Source organism: Notolepis coatsorum (assembly GCF_963971535.1).
Source record: "Notolepis coatsorum genome assembly, chromosome: 1".
Lineage (NCBI taxonomy): Eukaryota > Metazoa > Chordata > Actinopteri > Aulopiformes > Paralepididae > Notolepis > Notolepis coatsorum.
In genome coordinates this window covers 245,304,277-245,329,276 of record NC_140165.1, presented here as the reverse complement: position 1 = coordinate 245,329,276, position 25,000 = coordinate 245,304,277, and the positions used below count along the sequence as shown (strand labels likewise).

The 25,000-nt window shown below is 45.7% G+C and overlaps 1 protein-coding gene across 1 annotated transcript in view; it reads left to right on the top strand.

Annotated features, from left to right (window-relative positions):
* LOC311224555 (small G protein signaling modulator 2-like) overlaps positions 1–25,000 on the top strand; it is a 264,091-nt gene that overhangs the window by 213,732 nt on the left and 25,359 nt on the right. The window contains exons 4-5 of the mRNA XM_084309586.1: positions 22,183–22,350; positions 22,753–22,820. Coding sequence (XP_084165712.1) covers positions 22,183–22,350; positions 22,753–22,820 — 236 coding nt within the window. The remainder of the gene's footprint in view (positions 1–22,182; positions 22,351–22,752; positions 22,821–25,000) is intronic.

Genomic DNA, 25,000 nt, shown 5'->3' with positions numbered 1-25,000 from the left:
AGACCATCAGACCACCAGACCACCAGACCACCAGACCACCAGACCACCAGACCACCATCAGATCATCAGACCACCATCAGACCACCAGACCACCAGACCACCATCAGACCGCCATCAGACCACCAGACCATCAGACCGCCATCAGACCATCAGACCACCAGACCACCAGACCACCATCAGACCACCACCAGACCATCAGACCACCAGACCACCATCAGACCATCAGACCACCAGACCACCATCAGACCATCAGACCACCAGACCACCAGACCACCATCAGACCATCAGACCATCAGACCACCAGACCACCAGACCACCATCAGACCATCAGACCACCAGACCATCAGACCACCAGACCACCATCAGACCACCAGACCATCAGACCACCAGACCATCAGACCACCACCAGACCACCAGACCACCATCAGACCATCAGACCACCAGACCATCAGACCACCAGACCACCAGACCACCAGACCACCATCAGACCATCAGACCACCAGACCACCAGACCATCAGACCACCAGACCATCAGACCACCAGACCATCAGACCACCAGACCATCAGACCACCAGACCACCAGACCACCATCAGACCACCAGACCACCAGACCACCATCAGACCACCAGACCACCATCAGACCATCAGACCACCAGACCACCACCAGACCATCAGACCACCATCAGACCACCACCAGACCACCACCAGACCATCAGACCATCAGACCACCAGACCATCAGACCATCAGACCACCACCAGACCATCAGACCACCATCAGACCACCAGACCACCATCAATTCATGTATGCTGCCCTTCCAAGCCTATGGTGTCAGACTTTTTACATCTGATTGACTCGCTTGGCCTCTCCCAGCTCGTCACTGACTCTACCCACAGGTTGGGCCATACACTAGATCTAGTGTTAACATCTGGTTTTCCAGTGTCCAGTTTAATCACAACAAATGCATGCTCATCTGATCATCTTGCTGTTATGTTTACCTTATCTCTGTTACTCCCCACACCCAAACCCCTTCCCCCTGCACGTCTCTCTCGCAACATTAACCCCTCGACTGCCAGTAAGTTCTCCACTGCCTTCATAGCTGCCCCTAACACCTGCACTATTGAAGCCTCTCCCTCCCATCTTAGCACTGAAGAGCTTACATCCCTTTTCAACACCACCTGCCTCTCCACTCTAGACTCTGTAGCCCCCCTTAGACAGAAAAAACCTAAGCCTAAAGGGCAGCCCTGGCTCAATGATAACACCAGAGCCCAGAGAAAAGAGTATAGGAAGGCAGAGCGGAAGTGGAAACGTGACAAACTTCAAGTTTCACTTGAAATGCTTAGGGACAGTTGCATTAACTACCAGCTAGCGGTTAAAGCGGCGAGAATCACATATTTTTCTGACCTCATCAACAACTCCCACAACCCCAGGACCCTGTTCACTACCATCAACTCTCTCATTAGCCCCCCCCCCCCCAGCACCTGCCTGGATGTGTCCCCAGCTAAGTGTGAGGAATTCTCAAATTTTTTCACCACCAAAGTTGAAGATATCAGAAGGAACATCTCACCCCCCACACGTAATGTAGCTGTCCCTCTGGTCTGCTCATCTACACTGACCTGCTTTCAGCCCATCAGTCTACTCACCCTCACAGAGATAGTTTCCTCTATGAAACCTGCGACCTGCCCCCTTGACACTGTTCCCACTGCTCTCCTGAAACAGGTTTTTCACACAACCGGTCCCAGCATCCTCTCCATTATTAACAGCTCCCTGGCAACTGGTACTGTTCCATCCTGCTTTAAACATGCAGTAGTCCAGCCCCTATTGAAAAAACCAAACCTTGACCCCACCCTGCACAGTAATTACAGGCCCATTTCCAAGCTTCCTTTTCTGTCAAAAATACTTGAAAAGGTTGTTCTGTGCCAATTGTCTCCCTACCTGCACCAGAACAGCATCCTGGAGACATTTCAGTCAGGGTTCAGGACAAAGTCAAGTCAAGAGTTTTAATTGTCACGGCATACAGGTATACAATGAAATGCGGGTGGTCTTGCCCGCAACGATGTGCAATACAGTGGTACATATAATAGAATCAAAAGAAGAAAACAACATTGTGCAGTAACAGGTAACAGGTAACATGGAGTGACATCTCGGTATCTGTACATAGTTATTTACAGAGCATATGGGACATGCTAGTTAGCTTTGGTAGTGCAATACACTGTTCCTGTTATTCTAATTCAAAGTGTCCTTTCCTTTGGCCATAAGTGTGCGTGTGTGCGACATGAGTGTGTGTCCGCTCATGTTAAAGTGTTAAGTGGCTGCTCGTGTGTGAGCGTGCACAGTGTGCGTGTCGTGTGTGTGTTCATGTGTGCTTGTGTGTGGACAGTTCAATGTTCTGAGCACTCAATGTTCATTGTTCATGGCTCTGATGGCCTGGGGGAAGAAGCTGAGCCTAAGCCGCTCTGTCCTAGTAGCTGGGGTTCGCAGGCGTCTGCCTGACCTCAGCAGCTGAAACAGGCTGTTATTGGGGTGGTGAGGGTCTTTCATTATCCTGCAGGCTCTGGATTTGCACCTCTTGTTGTATAGAACCTGCAGGGGGGGTAGTGCAATACCCGTGGTACGCTCGGCTGAGCGCACCACTCTCTGTAGGGCCTTCTTGTCCTGTGCCGTGCTGTTTCCATACCAGGCAGTGATGTTTCCGGTCAGGATGCTCTCTACAGCTCCTGAGTAGAAGGACTGGAGTATCTTTCCCGATACTCTGAACTTCCTTAACTGTCTCAGGTGGTAGAGGCGCTGTTTCGCCTTCTTTACTACTGTGTCTATGTGTGTTGACCATGTCAGGTCCTCTGAGATGTGGACCCCCAGGTACTTAAAGCTGCTCACCCTGTCCACGGTAGCCCCGTTAATCATCAGTGGTGTGTGCGTCTCCTGCTGTCCTCTCCTATAATCCACGATCAGCTCCTTGGTTTTACCAATGTTCAGGAGCAGGCTGTTGTCCTGGCACCAGCGTTCCAGTACCTCAACCTCCTCCCGGTAGGCCTTCTCGTCGTTGTCCGAGATCAGCCCCACCACCACCGTGTCATCTGCGAACTTCACTATGGAGTTGGAGCTGAACTTGGCCACACAGTCGTGTGTGTAGAGTGAGTACAGCAGGGGGCTCAGAACACAGCCCTGGGGGGACCCGATGCTCAGGGTGATGGTGTTGGAGGTCTGACCCCCCACCCTGACTGCCTGGGGTCTTTCGCTCAGAAAGTCCAGTACCCAGGCGCTCAGGGCGGAGCTCAGACCTAGCTCGATCAGCTTGTCCACCAGTCTGGTGAGGACTATGGTGTTGAACGCTGAGCTGTAGTCAATGAACAACAGTCTCACATAGCCCCCCTTCTGACGGTCAAGGTGCGAGAGGGTGCTGTGCAGTACCTGGGAGACCGCGTCGTCGGTGGACCTGTTTGTCCTGTATGCAAATTGCATAGGGTCCATATCGCTGGGGAGGGAGGCACAAATGTGGTCCTTGACCAGCCTCTCGAAACATTTCATGACCACAGAGGTGAGTGCCACCGGTCTGTAGTCATTTGGACATGTTGGGGAGGGTTTCTTCGGTACAGGGATGATGGTAGACATCTTGAAGCAGGCAGGGACCACTGACTCCGCCAGGGATTGATTAAATATGGCGGTGAACACTGGGGCCAGCTGGTTGGCACAGGACTTGAGTATGCGTCCTGGACTGGCCATAGCACAGAATCAGCCCTCCTTAAAGTGTCAAATGACCTACTCCTCGCCGCTGACAACCGTGACTGCTCTATTTTAATGCTGCTTGATGATGGCGCTGCTCCGACCGGCTGCCTCTCTGTTCGCTCCGTCGAGACTGTGTTTACTTTTGTTAATATTTATAGTTTTTAGAGTTTTGTTCGTACCAACAGTTGGTGCATTTAATGTATATGACCGTCAGTCACTCATAGACATTGGATTACGGGAAACTTACCAACTGGATTACTCACTGGATCAGCTTTCCGAACCGCATCAATGGCCTGAAGAAATTCTCCGGAGATCAGGACCAGATCCTTTGTTCCTAGACCCCAGGAACAGAGGAACCAGACGGCGAGGGAAGAGGGCTGGGATCCGTAACAGGCTGAGATCCAAACGCCACCGTACACCACTGCCCAGTATATTACTAGCCAATGTACAATCAATTGACAATAAACTGGATGACATCCGAGCAAGGATTCAATATCAAAGAGACGTTAGGGACTGCAACGTCCTCTGCTTCACCGAGACGTGGTTGACGCCGGACGTCCCAGACCACGCAATTCAACCGGCTGATCACTTCTTTATCCACCGCAAGGACAGATCAGCAGAGTCCGGTAAACAACGTGGAGGAGGTATTGCCTTCATGTTTAACAAAAATTGGAGCGACCCAACTAATGTGAAGGAATTATCCAACCACTGCTCCCCAGAACTGGAATATATAACCATCAAGTGTCGTCCTTTCTTCCTCCCGAGGGAGTTAACGGCGATCGTCCTGGTCGGAGTGTATATACATTTACATTTACATTTAGTCATTTAGCTGACGCTTTTATCCAAAGCGACTTACAAGTTCTGTACGACAAGCCATCAGGAAGGGCACAACTCTATCAGCTGAGCAACAATGTTCATCAAAGTGTTGAGTGCTACAGTGTAGGTTAGTTTATTAGGACAAGTGCATGACAGTACGGTTAGTTAGGGTTAGATTTTTTTTTTTTTTTTTTTTTCTTTTTTTTTTTTTTTTTTTTAATTCAGATTTATATTCCACCGCAAGCCAGCAACAAGGTTGCGCTCTCCAGACTACACAACGAGGTAAATAGAATCCAAGTGGCGAATGTTAACGCCGCCATTTTAGTTCTGGGAGATTTCAATAGCGCCAATCTGAGAAAGGTATTGCCTGACTTCTATCAGCATGTGACTTGCAACACCAGAGGCGGTAACATCCTAGATCACTGTTACACGCAATTTAAAGGTGGCTACAAGGCTCATTCTGATAGTGGCTTCGGTAAGTCAGATCACGCATCCATTTTTCTTTCACCAAAGTACAGACAGAGAATTAAAAGTACTCCCGTAGTCTCGCGAGAGGTGCAGAAATGGGATGTGACGTCAGAGGATACGATCCGGTCAGTGTTTCACAACACAGACTGGAATGTGTTCCGCGACACAGATAACATTAATGCCTACACGGAGACAGTGCTGGACTATGTTTGTACTAGGGTGAAAGAAACAATCCCCACTACCAAAATGAAAGTTTACCCAAATCAAAAACCCTGGGTAGACAAATCCGTCCGTGAAGCTCTGAGAGAGCGCACCAAAGCATACAACGACGGCCTAGAGGCAGGCAACATGAATGACCACAAGGTGGCGCGATACAACGTAAGGAGGACAGTGTCAGAGGCCAAACGACGCTACAGGGATAAAATTGAACTCCAGTTTGAACAAGCTGACTCTAGAGCTATGTGGCAGGGGCTCAAAACGATGACAGACTACAAAGGCGCCTCCCTCAAACTGAACAGTGACATCTCCTTAGCAAATGACCTCAATACCTTCTATGCGAGGTTTGATGCTGGTAATAACAACACCAGCTCACAAGCCTCGGCAATGGGGGGGGGGGGGTCGGCTGCTGATGGAGGCGCAGTGTTCAGGGTAACAGAGCATGAGGTGAGGCGGACCTTTAAAAAAGTGAATATCAGGAAGGCAGCAGGTCCAGACGGCATCCCCGGCCGCGTCCTAAAAGTCTGTGCCGACCAACTGGCCCCAGTATTCACTGACATATTTAACCTGTCCTTAGAACAGGCTGTCATCCCCACCTGCCTGAAGAAGTCCACTATTATCCCTGTACCCAAAAAATCCAAGCCTGCTTGCCTCAACGACTACCGCCCTGTAGCTCTCACCTTCATAGCCATGAAGTTCTTCGAGAAGCTAGTAAAGGGCTACATCTGCTCCTCCCTCCCCATAAACATGGACCCCCTGCAATTTGCATACCGCCCCAACAGGTCCACGGAGGACGCCATATCCCATGTGCTGCACACAGCAGCATCACACCTGGACAAGAGGCAGGGGAACTATGTGAGAATGCTATTCATCGACTACAGCTCGGCATTCAATACCATAGTCCCCTCCATACTCATAGCCAAGCTCAGGGACCTGGGCTTGGGCTATGACCTCTGCCAGTGGGTCTTGGACTTCCTGACTGGCAGACCCCAGGTGGTGAGAGCAGGCAACTGCACCTCCTCATCCATCACCCTCAACATAGGGGCCCCCCAGGGCTGTGTTCTGAGTCCCCTCCTCTACTCCCTGTACACACACGACTGTGTGGCTCAGCGGAGTAGCAATACAATCGTCAAATTTGCTGACGACACAGTGGTGGTGGGCCTGATCTCTGCCAACGACGAGAGGGCCTACCTGGAAGAGGTCAAGGTCCTGGCGGGATGGTGCCAGGAAAACAGCCTCTCCCTGAACGTCAGCAAAACAAAGGAGATGATTGTGGACTTCAGGAGGTCGGGGGTCAAGGACTACAGCCCCCTCAGCATCGACGGGGCACCGGTTGAGAGAGTCAACAGCTTTAAGTACCTCGGAGCCTACATATCCGAGGACTTGACATGGACCACACACATTAACAGTGTTGTGAAGAAGGCACGACAACGCCTCTACTTCCTCAGGCGCCTAAGGAAGTTCCAAGTCAGCCAGAAGATCCTTAAGAACTTCTACTCATGTACAATAGAGAGCATCTTGACCGGCAACATCACCTCCTGGTTTGGGAATAGCACTGCACAAGACCAAAGCACACTACAAAGAGTGACACGTTCAGCCGAACGCACAATTGGAGGGGGGCTCCCCACCCTCCAGAACATTTACTACAAGCGTTGCAAGGGCAAGGCTAAGAGAATCATTAAAGACTCCAGTCACCCGAACAACTGCCTCTTTGAACTGCTGCGGTCAGGCAAGCGATACAGGAGTCTCAAGGCGAGCACAGAAAGACTCAGAAGAAGCTTCTATCCCCAGGCCATCAGGCTGCTAAACGAACAATGAATGAACACTACACAACAACAACCACCAAACGCACATAGCACACACATCCACACGCACACACTCACTTTAAACAAACACACTGTAGCACCCACTCCACACACTTATAGCACACACCCACTTTAAACAAACACACTGTAGCACCCACTCCCCACACTTTATATTTATGGATGAAGGATTGCACTACAACTCGTACACCTTACTGTAAATTGTACCTAAAATTGTACCTCATCCCATTTCTGCTTTGCACTAGATAGTACTGTACATTAGTACACTGCATAGTATTGTGTATTGTATATTATATGGTAACTCAGAACATTGTACATATGTCTATACCGAACACTGTGACCTCATTTTCTTCTTCTAAATTCATGCTATATTATGTTATTATGTTATTTGATACTATCTTGTCTAGCACAGTCTCTGGAGCGTAACAGTAAGAAGCATTTTGTATGAAAGTATTCTGTACTTCTGTATGACAACTATTAAAGAACTTGAACTTGAACTTGAACTTGACCTCAGTGCAGCCTTCGACACTGTTGATCACACCATTTTATTAGATCGTCTCCAACATGGGGTTGGTGTCAGTGACACTGCATTAGCATGGTTTTCCTCCTATCTCACAAATAGAAGCTTTGCTGTCAACATCGCCAACTGCTCCTCCCCCTCAACCTCCCTCTCCTGTGGGGTCCCACAAGGGTCCATCCTTGGCCCGATCCTGTTCTCCCTTTACATGCTACCCCTTGGTCCAATCATTCAGAAGCACAACATCTCTTTTCACTGTTATGCTGACGACACACAGCTTTATGTTTCCCTGAAACCCAACAACCAGTCTCTACTTAACAGTCTCATATCCTGCCTGGATGATGTTAAATGTTGGATGGCACAAAACTCTCTACAACTAAATCAAAACAAATCCGAAATAATCCTCTTCGGTCCCCCAGACGCTGTCACCACCCTTACCAACAGCCTTGGCAACCTGTCCTCCCTAGTCAAGCCGTACGTCAAGAACCTAGGTGTCGGGGAGCTCCCGTAGCTCACCGCATATCTCTGCGCTATTTCTGCGTCGGGGAAAACCGTGCTCGTCACGGATCTGGGGGACACAAGTTCGATTCCCGGACCCGCCGTCATTTCTCAGAATGTCTTCCCTTGCTCTACATCCCATTTCAACCTGTTTCTGTCGGTCATGCTTGACCAGAAAAAAGCGATAAACGCTAAAAAATAAAGTAAAAAAAAAAAAAAAACCTAGGTGTCATTTTTGATCCACAATTTAAATTTGACAGACAAGTAAACTCAGTGGTAAAGGCATGTTTTTTCCAACTACGCACCATTGCCAAACTCAAAGCCCTTCTCTCCCCTGCAGACCTTCAGAGAGTCATCCACGTCTTCATTTCATCTAGATTAGACTACTGCAACTCCCTCTATATAGGCATTAACCAGTCTTCCCTGTCCCGCTTACAACTGGTACAAAACGCTGCTGCCAGACTGTTGACCGGAACCCGCAAGAGAGACCACATCACCCCTGTCCTTGCCTCCCTTCATTGGCTCCCAGTACGCTACAGGATAGATTTTAAGGTTCTCCTATTTGTTTTTAAAGCCCTTAATGGTCACACACCCTCCTTCATCTCAGACCTCCTATCCCCCTATTCCAACACCAGGTCCCTCAGGTCAGCCGATCAGAGGCTCCTGACAGTCCGGAGGTCTAACCTCAAGCTCAGGGGGGGCCGTGCCTTTGCTATCGCAGCCCCTGAATTGTGGAACAGCATCCCCACCTCCATTAGGCTCGCCCCCTCGATAGATGCCTTCAAATCGAGGCTCAAAACCCACTTCTACCTACTAGCCTTTCCCGTTCACTGACTCATGCCCTGTTTTTCTATGTGTTTGCCTGTGTGCCCTCCCATAAAACGGAGTGTGATTGTTGTCAATATGTATCTTGTGTATCTACCCTCTGTACAGCACTTTGGTTGACACGCGTCATGTGAAATGTGCTTTATAAATAAATTTGATTGATTGATTGATTGATTGATCAGACCACCATCAGACCACCATCAGACCACCAGACCACCATCAGACCACCAGACCATCAGACCACCACCAGGCCACCATCAGACCATCAGACCACCATCAGACCATCAGACCGCCATCAGACCATCAGACCACCATCAGACCACCATCAGACCATCAGACCATCAGACCGCCATCAGACCATCAGACCACCATCAGACCACCATCAGACCATCAGACCATCAGACCGCCATCAGACCATCAGACCACCATCAGACCACCAGACCACCATCAGACCATCAGACCACCATCAGACCATCAGACCATCAGACCACCATCAGACCATCAGACCACCATCAGACCACCATCAGACCACCATCAGACCACCAGACCACCATCAGACCACCATCAGACCACCATCAGACCACCAGACCATCAGACCACCACCAGACCACCATCAGACCATCAGACCACCATCAGACCATCAGACCACCATCAGACGATCAGACCACCATCAGACCACCATCAGACCATCAGACCATCAGACCGCCATCAGACCATCAGACCACCATCAGACCACCATCAGACCACCAGACCATCAGACCACCATCAGACCATCACCAGTGTTTGCTTACCGTGTTTGTTGTTTGTTTGTTTACCTCTCCCAGAGCAGTGCAACACACCACACGCACGTAGACTGTATGTACGCTTCACAACCGACCAGGATCAATGCTAACGTCTACGGGGGGGGGGGACAGTGGCTCAGAAGGTAGAGCGGTCGCCTGGTAATCGGAAAGGTTCCCGGTTCAATTCCCGCTCCTCCTGGCGGAGTGTCGAAGTGTCCTTGAGCAAGACAATTAACCCCTAACTGCTCCTGATGAGCAGGTTGGCACCTTGCATGGTTGCCTCCGCCGTCGGTGTGTGAATGTGTGAGTGAATGGGTGAATGTGAGGAACAAAATTGTAAAGCGCTTTGGATAAAAGCTGTTATATAAATGCACCATTTACCATTTACGGTAGATGCTCTTTCATATTCCTGATACGAGCGTTGTTGACAATAGTGGACCAGGATTGGTGTTGGTTATTAATGGGTGTTAAGTCAATCAATACACTGATATGGTACTGTAAACGTCACACCATCAGTCACCCACACCTACACACCATTAACGGTATCCCTTCATGACTGTTTAAACACACACACACACACACACACACACACACACACACGTCACACACACGTCACACACACGTCACACACACACACACGTCACACACACACACACACACACACACACACACCTCTGATTCTAAACCAGATGCCCCATCTGATTGTAGCTGAATGGATCCAGGTTTATGTGATGTTGTGAGGACACATGCTAACAGTGCTTTCCTCTGTCGTCATACAGAACGCTGCTCGATTCTCCGCATGACCTGACACAACACTCTGTCCAATCTCGTGCAAGCATTGAAATTCTGATTATGCAAATGTTGCGGGAGGGGGGAATTAATAACCGTGACATATTCGTTGACATATTCATATTTGTTTATTGGCTCAGAACACAATCTTGTCGCAATCAACGCCACCTTCGGTTTCGTGTTGACATTTGTTGACATTTTGAATGTGTAAAAAGCGGCGACGGAGCTCAGTGTTAACGGCAGTGTACTGAACGGAGGGGCCTCTGAGGGCCCAGTGTTCTGGAGAGTAAGGGTAGCGTACTGAACGGAGGGGCCTCTGAGGGCCCAGTGTTCTGGAGAGTAATGGTAGCGTACTGAACGGAGGGGCCTCTGAGGGCCCAGTGTTCTGGAGAGTAATGGTAGCGTACTGAACGGAGAGGCCGATGGGAGCCCAGTGTTCTGGAGAGTAATGGTAGCGTACTGAACGGAGGGGCCTCTGAGGGCCCAGTGTTCTGGAGAGTAATGGTAGCGTACTGAACGGAGAGGCCGATGGGAGCCCAGTGTTCTGGAGAGTAATGGTAGCGTACTGAACGGAGAGGCCGATGGGAGCCCAGTGTTCTGGAGAGTAATGGTAGCGTACTGAACGGAGGGGCCTCTGAGGGCCCAGTGTTCTGGAGAGTAATGGTAGCGTACTGAACGGAGAGGCCGATGGGAGCCCAGTGTTCTGGAGAGTAATGGTAGTGTACTGAACGGAGGGGCCTCTGAGGGCCCAGTGTTCTGGAGAGTAATGGTAGTGTACTGAACGGAGGGGCCTCTGAGGGCCCAGTGTTCTGGAGAGTAATGGTAGCGTACTGAACGGAGAGGCCGATGGGAGCCCAGTGTTCTGGAGAGTAACGGTAGCGTACTGAACGGAGGGGCCTCTGAAGGCCCAGTGTTCTGGAGAGTAACGGTAGCGTACTGAACGGAGGGGCCTCTGAAGGCCCAGTGTTCTGGAGAGTAACGGTAGTGTACTGAACTGAGGGGCCTCTGGGAGCCCAGTGTTCTGGAGAGTAACGGTAGCGTACTGAACGGAGGGGCCTCTGGGAGCCCAGTGTTCTGGAGAGTAACGGTAGCGTACTGAACGGAGGGGCCTCTGAAGGCCCAGTGTTCTGGAGAGTAACGGTAGCGTACTGAACTGAGGAGCCTTGCCTCTGAGTTGATCTTTACGTCTGATAGTAGCTTTTTCTTAAAGGAACATGCCGACATCATGGGAAACGCGCTTTCCGTCTTCTCCAGAGTCAGACGAGAAGATGGATACCAATTCCCTCTCTGTGCGTTCAGTAGAAATCTATCCGGCTGCAAGCTAGCGTAGCATAGCATAAATGAATGAAAGCTGATTCAAGATTCAAGAGGTTTATTTGTCACATACATACCAGGGCATACAGTGAAATGCGGGTGGCCATGCCCGCTTTTTAATATGGTCCATTTGCATGTTCTTGGTATCTGATTCTAGGGACATCTATGGATCTCAGGGAATGTATTCCCAGTGTCAGAAATACTGTGTCTGTTACTAGGCTTGAGTAAATTGTAATGAACCAAATGAGAATATCAATTAAATCTTTTTTTTTATCTTTGACTGTGAATAACACCATGCTCAAATTTACCAGACCTGAAAAATCTAAGCAAATGAATAAATGGAAGATGATTAAACAGAAGGTTTTGTAGATACAGTACTGAATTCTGCCATCCGGACACATGCAATTTGAAATATGATTATAGAATATAGAATATCAGGCCTAAAATGGTTATGCGATTAAAATGCGATTAATTAGATTCATTCATTACAAATTCTGTAATTAATTAGATTAATTGTTTTAATCGCCTGACAGCACTAAATAAAATAGACATAATAAACAGGTAATAAAATAGACATAAAATAGGCATGATAAAATAGACATGCTAAAGTCCTGAGATAATAAAGATTCAAAACTGAATTCGGTCGTTTAAAGAACCCAGGCGCCTATCGCAAAGAGTAGGGGGTTCCCGGACGTTCCTGGCCAAATTCCCAAATCCGGTCTCTTGACATCAAGGCCACCTAATCATCCCTCCCCCCTTAATTGGCTGATATCAATCCCTGTCTCCTGAGCTGTTCAGCCATTGTGTAGTGTGATGTGTGCCTGGTGCCAGTGTATGGTAGTCATTGTGTAGTGTGATGTGTGTCTGGCAGTGTTGTGCTAGTTACTGAAAAATAGTAACTCAGTTACTTTACTAGTTACTCATTTCAAAAGTAACTCTGTTACTTTACTAGTTACTTACACCCAAAAGTAATGCGTTACTGTGAAAAGTAACTATTTAGTTACTTAGAAAAAAATAATTGCTCCCATGCCCGGCTTACAGATACTCAAAATCAGGGGAGGAAACTAACTTTTTGGCTTACCAGCCAACTGGCGAGTATCTGATTTTTTTTACCAGACAAACTGATTTTTTACCAGCCCAAAAAAATCGCTAATTGTGATAATTACTTCTTTGTATGTCTTTGTCTAAATTGATTTTCAATCATAGTAAAAATCACACCGTGTCTCTACTCTTTAAAATATTTATTAGCATAAAACATTAATAACAGTCTCTACTCTTCACAATATTAGCATACAACATGTATTAATCACACTGTCTCTACTCTTCAAAATATTAGGATATCACATATTAACATGAAAGAGGGAACTATTCTGGACTGGGTTGGGCTGAACTAGGCAGTGAAAGATGCTGGGCTGGACTGGACTAGGTTGGACTGGTCTAGGTTGGACTGAGTTGGGCAGTGAAAGAACCAAGCATTTCACTGTAATGTAATAGCTAAATAAAACAACTTGACTTGTTACATTTGCACTCTGGTTGTATGCCAAATGTATTCTGGTTGTACTGTACTTGTGCTGTAAGATGACAATACATTGGAACCGAATCGACAACGCTAGGGGTTCAGCAGGTGTATTCTGAATGCCAAGTATGACAACATCACCGTTGTGAAGGGCATATGGGCGAGTGGTGATATGGGGGGAAACCCGGTAATAATAAAATGTCACTCGGCTGCATTTAAGCAAAGCCGCTCAGTATAGTCCACTATGTTGAACGCGCGTTATGGTAGCTTGTTACATGCTAGGTAGCTAGCCGGCTAATGCTGGTGCCTGGTTGACTTGTCATTCTCATCCGACTCGAAGGAGAACGTCGTGTGCTGTTGTTCGCCCCCATGTCAGACCGCACTGATATCCGAAAGCGACGACACTACATGCAATTATTTTCATCCACTGATGTGTTTTTGTCTAAGTTTGTCTACGTTGTCAAGCCGGTGGCAGGAGTCTGTAGGTCCGCGCGCAGTGATCTGTCCACTTCCCCTAGATGGGCGGCATCTTCTAGAAAATGAGTGTTCATTGGAGGAGCTTAGAGCGCATCTGTACAACGATGATGTTCATTGGTTATGGTTGGATTGAGGCGCAAATGGGAGGAATCAAGGGGGGAGTCAGAGTTCGGCTTGTGCCAGTGAGCGAATCAGCAGATTGCAGAATGATTTTTTTGTTTGTTTTGTAATTACAAGTACTCGCCAGACTGGCGAGTGCTCTTCATGAATTACTCGCCAAACGTAAAAAATACTCGCATTTGGCGAGTAAAGTGGCCTAATTTCCTCCCCTGCTCAAAATCGGTTGATCAACTTGACAGTTTCCATTCACATCACTGAACTCTGCTAAGCAATGTGGTCTAGATACGAACACAAATCTGACACAAACACAAATGTCCCGACGTAATAAGAAATGCACCGTGCCTAATTGTATCACCGCTTAGGTTGAAGGAACAGCCTTGATGTCGCTGGAGCGTTTCATTATAACCGTCTTGCAACGTTGTTTAAGATATCAATCGTGCATTGCAACGTTAGAATAGTTAGGATATCAATTGTGCATGAAAGGACTATATTTATATTGTTTGATTAGTATTGATGAGATTCCCTGGCAGATTCATAGTCAAAATCCGTTGATCAACTTGAGTTTCCATTCATTTACATTCACATCACTGCACTCACCAGTGTCTGTCGAGATGTAACGTTAGTCCAGCAGCCCCTCAAACATTTTCTTTATCTCATTTCCATGTTGTACTGTATATTCTCTCTCCAAGTAGTTGGAAAAAGTTTTCCGTCCCATTTGCTGTGTGTCGCCTGGTATAATTCTACGCGGGTGGCGAGTGGCGAGTGGCTTTGGATGAGTCCTGGTAGTTAACGTTAAACTCCAGTATCTTTGATCCAAAACACAAATGACATAACTAAAACGTTATTTTCTTTTCGCTCGACAAAAGAGAAATACGCGAGTAGCTGGGCACTGCCATTATCAGTCAGGAATAGTAAACAAAACACGCCCCCAGCACAGCGTTTCCGCAGGCAGACAGGATAATAATAATAATATAATAATCACTACCGCTCGCTATCAATCTACGCAGTATATAACGCAAATAAAGTAATGCGTTAGAGTACTAGTTATCGCCAAAAGTAACTTCGTTACTGTAACGCGTTACTTTGTAACTCGTTAGTCCCAACACTGGTGTCTGGTGCCAGTGTATGGTAGCCATTGTGTAGTGTGATGTGTGCCTGGTGCCAGTATATGGCAGCCATTGAGCCTGCATAGCCCAAGGTTGGGTGCTACCAGTGGTGGTGAAGGAGGCCATTTCCAGCCTACATTGTGGGGAGCACTTTGAGTGTCTAGAAAAGCGTTGTATATAAATGTAATGATCTCGGGGAGGGGTGTTTTTGGCCAACAAGCTAGTGGTCCGTATCCGTTGTTCCTTTTATGGGCGACATCATCATGTCATGCTTTATGAAATAGGTTACACCCCTAGTATATTAAAGCTGCACTATGTAACTCCTTCACGGGAAGATAATGCTTCCGTCTGTAGCAGCAATCTACATCAGAGTTGGTCTGAGCGCGAAGAGAAAACCTCCCGTCCGCTGAGACGAGTCATGACCCATGACGTGACATCTTCCCTGCAAATTGAAAATGCGTGATTAACATGTCGGAACTACGTCAAAGGTTGCGGTCTCATTTCCAGAGCATCGATGTGAACGATGCAGATGAAAACAGTGCTGGAGGCTGTCTCGCTTGAAGGAAACCCCCCCTGCCCCCCCCCCCCCCCCCCTTTCGCTTGTTGGTCTCTCTTGTAAAACACTGAGCGGTTACCTCTCATGGCCACAGGGCATGAATCCTACACGCCCCATAAACACTGAAGCTTATATGCTTTCAGGCGGGTGGGATGGGGGTGGGGAGCTGTAATATGACAATGATGATCTTGCAAAGTGCATATTGCAGCTTTATTGTCCCATTATGGCTTGTTAGTGTTGACTGACACCAAACAGAGACAGATGGACATAAGTGCAGTATGGTTCTAAGTGCACCACCACCACCAGCTATCTCTGCATGGGAGCAGATCAGATCCTTGTATCTGATCAAATCCAAGAAAACCCCTTTTAGTGTGTCAGCACCTCAGGGAGGCACAAAATGTGTCTTTTTAGCCTCTTGATTCAGACAGAAACCCCCTCCGGTCCTTCAGCTGTTAATAATTTATTTCCAGGAGCTTCTCCGCATGATGTCAGCCAGCCTCCTCTTTAATCCTTCTCTTCCTGTCTTCTCTCCTTGGATCTATCTGTCATCACACTGGCGCCCCTCCCTCGCTGTCCCTTTGTGATCCCGTCACCATAAACACACACACACACACACACACACACACACACACACACACACACACACACACACACACACACACACACACACAGCTTATGTGGAGAAGCTTGGGGACATCGTGACTGCGGTCTGTCTGATGGATGGAGTGGGAGACGGGGGACACAGCGGGAGTGGGAGGCTTGTGAGTGGGCGTCGTGTCTGACTGCCGTGCGGGAGAGCCACTGATCTGAAGTCTGTTGTTGAGGATATAATACTGGTGTCTCAACAATGACGGGACACACGGAGTGACGTTATGGCTGCTGCAGTGGTTTACAGAGCTGCAGTCAGGGTGTACAGAGCTGCAGTCAGCACAGTGTGTTCTATATCAACAAGGTTTACAGAGCTGCAGTCAGCACAGTGTGTTCTATATCAACATGGTTTACAGAGCTGCAGTCAGCACAGTGTGTTCTATATCAACAAGGTTTACAGAGCTGCAGTCAGCACAGTGTGTTCTATATCAACATGGTTTACAGAGCTGCAGTCAGCACAGTGTGTTCTATATCAACATGGTTTACAGAGCTGCAGTCAGCACAGTGTGTTCTATATCAACAAGGTTTACAGAGCTGCAGTCAGCACAGTGTGTTCTATATCAACAAGGTTTACAGAGCTGCAGTCAGCACAGTGTGTTCTATATCAACATGGTTTACAGAGCTGCAGTCAGGGTGTACAGAGCTGCAGTCAGCACAGTGTTATATCAACATGGTGTACAGAGCTGCAGTCAGCACAGTGTTATATCAACATGGTTTACAGAGCTGCAGTCAGCACAGTGTTATATCAACAAGGTTTACAGAGCTGCAGTCAGCACAGTGTGTTATATATCAACAAGGTTTACAGAGCTGCAGTCAGCACAGTGTGTTATATATCAACAAGGTTTACAGAGCTGCAGTCAGCACAGTGTGTTATATATCAACATAGTTTACAGAGCTGCAGTCAGCACAGTGTGTTCTATATCAACATGGTTTACAGAGCTGCAGTCAGCACAGTGTGTTATATATCAACAAGGTTTACAGAGCTGCAGTCAGCACAGTGTGTTATATATCAACATGGTTTACATAGCTGCAGTCAGCACAGTGTTATATATCAACATGGTTTACAGAGCTGCAGTCAGCACAGTGTGTTCTATATCAACATGGTTTACAGAGCTGCAGTCAACACAGTGTTCTATCAACATGGTTTACAGAGCTGCAGTCAGCACGGTGTGTTCTATATCAACATGGTTTACAGAGCTGCAGTCAGCACAGTGTGTTCTATATCAACATGGTTTACAGAGCTGCAGTCAGCACAGTGTGTTCTATATCAACATGGTTTACAGAGCTGCAGTCAGCACAGTGTGTTATATATCAACAAGGTTTACAGAGCTGCAGTCAGCACAGTGTTATATCAACAAGGTTTACAGAGCTGCAGTCAGCACAGTGTTCTATCAACAAGGTTTACAGAGCTGCAGTCAGCACAGTGTGTTATATATCAACAAGGTTTACAGAGCTGCAGTCAGCACAGTGTTCTATCAACAAGGTTTACAGAGCTGCAATCAGCACAGTGTGTTATATATCAACAAGGTTTACAGAGCTGCAGTCAGCACAGTGTTATATCAACAAGGTTTACAGAGCTGCAGTCAGCACAGTGTGTTATATATCAACATGGTTTACAGAGCTGCAGTCAGCACAGTGTTATATCAACAAGGTTTACAGAGCTGCAGTCAGCACAGTGTGTTATATATCAACAAGGTTTACAGAGCTGCAGTCAGCACAGTGTGTTATATATCAACATGGTTTACAGAGCTGCAGTCAGCACAGTGTGTTATATATCAACATGGTTTACAGAGCTGCAGTCAGCACAGTGTGTTATATATCAACATGGTTTACAGAGCTGCAGTCAGGGTGTACAGAGCTGCAGTCAGCACAGTGTTATATCAACAAGGTTTACAGAGCTGCAGTCAGCACAGTGTGTTATATATCAACAAGGTTTACAGAGCTGCAGTCAGCACAGTGTTATATCAACAAGGTTTACAGAGCTGCAGTCAGCACAGTGTGTTATATATCAACAAGGTTTACAGAGCTGCAGTCAGCACAGTGTGTTCTATATCAACAAGGTTTACAGAGCTGCAGTCAACACAGTGTTATATCAACAAGGTTTACAGAGCTGCAGTCAGCACAGTGTGTTCTATATCAACAAGGTTTACAGAGCTGCAGTCAGCACAGTGTGTTATATATCAACATGGTTTACAGAGCTGCAGTCAGCACAGTGTGTTATATATCAACATGGTTTACAGAGCTGCAGTCAGCACAGTGTGTTCTATATCAACATGGTTTACAGAGCTGCAGTCAGCACAGTGTGTTCTATATCAACATGGTTTACAGAGCTGCAGTCAGGGTGTACAGAGCTGCAGTCAGCACAGTGTGTTATATATCAACATGGTTTACAGAGCTGCAGTCAGCACAGTGTGTTCTATATCAACAAGGTTTACAGAGCTGCAGTCAGCACAGTGTGTTATATATCAACAAGGTTTACAGAGCTGCAGTCAGCACAGTGTTCTATATCAACATGGTTTACAGAGCTGCAGTCAGCACAGTGTGTTCTATATCAACATGGTTTACAGAGCTGCAGTCAGCACAGTGTTCTATATCAACATGGTTTACAGAGCTGCAGTCAGCACAGTGTGTTCTATATCAACATGGTTTACAGAGCTGCAGTCAGCACAGTGTGTTATATATCAACATGGTTTACAGAGCTGCAGTCAGCACAGTGTTCTATCAACAAGGTTTACAGAGCTGCAGTCAGCACAGTGTTATATCAACAAGGTTTACAGAGCTGCAGTCAACACAGTGTTATATCAACAAGGTTTACAGAGCTGCAGTCAGCACAGTGTGTTATATCAACAAGTTTTACAGAGCTGCAGTCAGCACAGTGTGTTATATCAACAAGGTTTACAGAGCTGCAGTCAGCACAGTGTGTTATATATCAACAAGGTTTACAGAGCTGCAGTCAGCACAGTGTGTTATATATCAACATGGTTTACAGAGCTGCAGTCAGCACAGTGTGTTATATATCAACAAGGTTTACAGAGCTGCAGTCAGTACAGTGTTCTATATCAACATGGTTTACAGAGCTGCAGTCAGCACAGTGTTCTATATCAACATGGTTTACAGAGCTGCAGTCAGCACAGTGTGTTCTATATCAACATGGTTTACAGAGCTGCAGTCAGCACAGTGTGTTATATATCAACATGGTTTACAGAGCTGCAGTCAGCACAGTGTTATATCAACAAGGTTTACAGAGCTGCAGTCAGCACAGTGTGTTATATATCAACAAGGTTTACAGAGCTGCAGTCAGTACTAGGGGTGGGACGATACATCGATCCAGATCGATACATCGATGTAATTATCAACGATCGAATCGGATCGATGCAATGTAATAAGATCGATTCATATCGATACTCTTATTTTGAAAATCCTGTGGCGAGTCTCATATCCGCCCAAGAACAACAGCAGTAGCTCCGTGTGTGTAGACGTTACAGCATAGCATTCTCCCTTTCTGTGTGTGTGTGTGCGCGCGTCTTTGGAAAGACCAGATGAGGTCAGAGGAGTTTGATGTTTAAATGTTATTTAAACATAAACAATATAATACATAATAAATGTAGGCCTATACATGATCATGCAACATCAACAAATTGTTGTAGGAACGGTTTGGGAGAGGGAGGTAGGGAGGGGTTTTAGGTTGAGTTTTGAGTTCCAAAAAATGGAGCTTAAAGTTTAAAGCTCAATATATCAAAACGTGGCACTTTACAGTGAACAGGAGGTCTATTTGTATTAAAAACAATAGATTGATTTTCCTTTAAATGTCTGGAAGAGCTCAAAAATACAAATGTCAAATGATATTTTCGTTACCTTTTTTTAGTTGATCTAAATGTTACCGATTGTGTTAAATGGGCATATGATATCATCTCATATCGATTGCAGGCACCTGAATCTAATCTAATCGTATTGTATCGTGAGAGACTGTGATATCGGCAAATATCGTATCGTTGTCCAAAGAATCGATATCGTATCGTATCATGATGAAACTGGTGATTCCCACCCCTAGTCAGTACAGTGTTCTATATCAACATGGTTTACAGAGCTGCAGTCAGCACAGTGTTCTATATCAACATGGTTTACAGAGCTGCAGTCAGCACAGTGTGTTCTATATCAACATGGTTTACAGAGCTGCAGTCAGCACAGTGTGTTATATATCAACATGGTTTACAGAGCTGCAGTCAGCACAGTGTTATATCAACAAGGTTTACAGAGCTGCAGTCAGCACAGTGTGTTATATATCAACAAGGTTTACAGAGCTGCAGTCAGCACATTGTTCTATCAACAAGATTTACAGAGCTGCAGTCAGCACAGTGTTATATCAACAAGGTTTACAGAGCTGCAGTCAGCACAGTGTTATATCAACAAGGTTTACAGAGCTGCAGTCAGCACTGTGTGTTATATATCAACAAGGTTTACAGAGCTGCAGTCAGCACAGTGTGTTATATATCAACAAGGTTTACAGAGCTGCAGTCAGCACAGTGTGTTCTATATCAACAAGGTTTACAGAGCTGCAGTCAGCACAGTGTGTTCTATATCAACAAGGTTTACAGAGCTGCAGTCAGCACAGTGTGTTATATATCAACATGGTTTACAGAGCTGCAGTCAGCACAGTGTGTTATATATCAACAAGGTTTACAGAGCTGCAGTCAGCACAGTGTGTTCTATATCAACAAGGTTTACAGAGCTGCAGTCAGCACAGTGTGTTATATCAACATGGTTTACAGAGCTGCAGTCAGCACAGTGTGTTCTATCAACAAGGTTTACAGAGTTATATATCACTGTGCTGACAACTATATAGGCTTTTGATGACACTTTGAATCTCAAAAAGTAAATTTCTTTCTCTACTGGCACCTTTTGGACGAAAATATTAGCAATAATATATTATAAGTCCCAGTTCGGGATTCATTGTAGACTATGGGTGATATAGAACTAGCTGCTGGAAGATAATATCTTTCAGATCCTTAGCTCAAAACGCAAGTCTTTACAAACAATACAAACAAATACAAACATAAACATACCATCTAACCTTCAATACATACACTTAAGTATAATGTTTGCATGTGTTCAAATCCTTAATTCAGAAAGCCTTAAACTATTTGAATGGGGGAGCTCCAGTAGCTCACCACGTACCGCGAGCGCTATTTCAGCGCCGTGGACAACCGTGCTCGTCACGGATCTGGGGTTTAGCGAGTTCGAATCCCGGACTGCAGCCGTGCCTTTCCCAGAGTGTCTTCCCCCCCATCTGAACCCTTTCAGCCTGTTTCTGTCGGTCGTCCTTGACCAGAATAAATGCGATAAACGTATAAAAGAGCCAGGGGAATGGCCAAAGTTTTAAAAAAGAAAACTATTTGAATGAAGAGGTTAGTCAATCAATGTGAGAGTGAAAGATTATATTTAAACCAAGAAAATAAAGAAACAAAGCCAGTTGTCGGGTCATCTTGGGTCTATTATTACTTCTTGTATTTCAGCTTGCCGTCTTGGCTCATATCGTTGAGGAAATTGGAACTTTATAAAGTGGAAATAAACTAAAATGTTCCGGTAAAAGAAGACATTTAGAAGTCCAGGGTTAGCAAGGGGCCGCTTCTATTGAACATACAGTACTCACTAACACCAAGTACTTGACCAGTAATAGGCCTTTTTATTAATGAATACTATACTATAATCATGACCTTTGCTCTTTCCACAGCCCTGCTACATATTCTATTCCACTCTTTTCTCTATTCTAATTTAGTGTATATACTCTAGTCTACTACATCCTGCACAATTGTACAGCCCTGTCCCATATTCTATTCTATTCTATTGTACTTTTGTTTTAATTTAGTTTATATATTCCATTCTACCTTAATTGCCTGTGAATGTTGCACCAAACGACCAAAACGAATTCCTTGTACGTGCCAACGTACCTCTAAAGACCTTTCTGATTGTGATGCTTTACCCTCCAGGAGAACCCAGAGCGCAGGTCATGAGCCACTGAAGAGGCAGGGTTCCTCGACGACTAGCCGCCCTGCCCAGCCCCTCTCCGCCCAGGCCATCAAGCACATCTGGGTCCGCACCGCCCTCTTCGAGAAGGTCCTGGACAAGATCGTGCAGTACATCGTGGACAACTCCAGGTGAGGAGACCTCGTACGACTGAGCCTCTGTTTTTTTTCAGAACAACGTCGGAACAACGGATGTATTTGTCTCTGTGCCTCGCTTCAAACCGATGACGGGCTTGATGTTGCAGAGTGCTAATTCCTCTTCATTCATGTCAATCTACCTATTGTCTCCAGCCTATGGTAGGCTGTCCTTTTGTCCTGTGCTGAGCGGAAACATGGGAATGGTACAATTTCAGTTTGTAGAGCCCCTCGTATCAAAGATGAAAGCCTGACATGTGATGTGTCGATTGTAAGAGCAGTGGTGGGCTTTGTATCGGGGAGGACTAGTGGGAGTTCTTTCATTTGAATTCATTCTCTTTGAGGTGTTCTCTATAAATGTTTACGTTTGTCTCTCTGTCTGTTTGTTTGTCTGTGTAGTAAATACTATGAGAGGGAAGCTTTAATGCACGATACTGTTTTTGGACCCATCCTGGCTGCCCTGCTGGGTGAGTATGTTCCATTACAAATCCAATCTATTATTATTATTATTATTATTATTATTATTATTATTATTATTATTATTATTATTATTATTATTATTATTATTATTATTATTATTATTATTATTATTATTATTATTATTATTATTATTACTGAACTCTGTTGCCTAGACTCAGTTTATACCGACCTACTGCATTCACTGTCTACAACTGCCCTACACTGTAAACATAGTCATCATAATAATCACAACTATCTACCTCATACTAAAGTCTAGCCATACAGTATAACTCTGTATGATAGCATGTACAATAGTGCTGTATATACAGTATATATACCTTCTTATACACCTGCATATAACCCATATAACTCTGTATCATAGCATGTATAACCGTATCTTACCGTATATATCTACCCACATCTGTCTGTACATACTTGCATAATAATCCTTTTTACATATTTGTAGATACTATATAAATACCGTAGACACCTATCCATTCTGAACCGTAGACACCTATCCATTCTGTAGCTTAGACACCTATCCATTCTGAAGCGTAGACACCTATCCATTCTGAACCTTAGACACCTATCCATTCTGAACCGTAGACACCTATCCATTATGAACCGTAGACACCTATCCATTCTGAAGCTTAGACACCTATCCATTCTGAACCGTAGACACCTATCCATTATGAACCGTAGACACCTATCCATTCTGCACCTTAGACACCTATCCATTCTGCACCTTAGACACCTATCCATTCTGAACTGTAGACACCTATCCATTCTGAACCGTAGACACCTATCCATTCTGCACCTTAGACACCTATCCATTCTGCACCGTAGACACCTATCCATTCTGAACCGTAGACACCTATCCATTCTGCACCTTAGACACCTATCCATTCTGCACCTTAGACACTGTTACGACCCTGGCTCAAAGGGACGCAACATAAGTGCAAACAGACACCAAAGCCTGTGTTTAAACCAAAAGACTACTCTAACAATGAATACTAGCACAAACTAAAGATCAAAGAATGGTGGAACGTGAAAAGACTCTGTTTCCACACTCTCCTCTAGCAACAGTCAGGCTGCATGTGTGATTGAGCAACTGGCTTTAAGCTGCCAGGATGGTATCCAATCAGCAGCAATCAGCTAATTAGCAGCCCTCACCTGCCTGCACAGTGACACATGAGTAATCAAGCTCATGGTACATAACAGACACCTATCCATTCTGAACCGTAGACACCTATCCATTCTGAACCGTAGACACCTATCCATTCTGAACCGTAGACACCTATCCATTCTGCACCGTAGACACCTATCCATTCTGAACTGTAGACACCTATCCATTCTGAAGCTTAGACACCTATCCATTCTGAAGCGTAGACACCTATCCATTCTGCACCGTAGACACCTATCCATTATGAACCGTAGACCCCTATCCATTCTGCACCGTAGACACCTATCCATTCTGAACTGTAGACACCTATCCATTCTGAAGCTTAGACACCTATCCATTCTGAAGCGTAGACACCTATCCATTCTGCACCGTAGACACCTATCCATTATGAACCGTAGACACCTATCCATTATGAACCGTAGACACCTATCCATTCTGAACCGTAGACACCTATCCATTCTGCACCGTAGACACCTATCCATTCTGAAGCTTAGACACCTATCCATTCTGAACCGTAGACACCTATCCATTCTGCACCGTAGACACCTATCCATTATGAACCGTAGACACCTATCCATTATGAACCGTAGACACCTATCCATTCTGCACCGTAGACACCTATCCATTATGAACCGTAGACACCTATCCATTCTGCACCGTAGACACCTATCCATTCTGCACCGTAGACACCTATCCATTCTGAAGCGTAGACACCTATCCATCTGCACCGTAGACACCTATCCATTCTGAACCGTAGACACTAGGGATGTCCGATATTATCGGCCGACCGATATTATCGGCCGATATCGGCAGTAAAATGTGATATCGGAAAATATCGGTATCGGTAAAAAAAAAAAAAAAAAACAATAACAATTTTTTTTTTTTTTTTTACATTTATTTAACCTTTATTTACCCAGGCAAGCAAGTAAGAACCAATTCTTATTTTATTTATTGTCAAAAGTATGCATGTTGGTTTAAAATGTTCATTTTAACTTTTTTTATGAT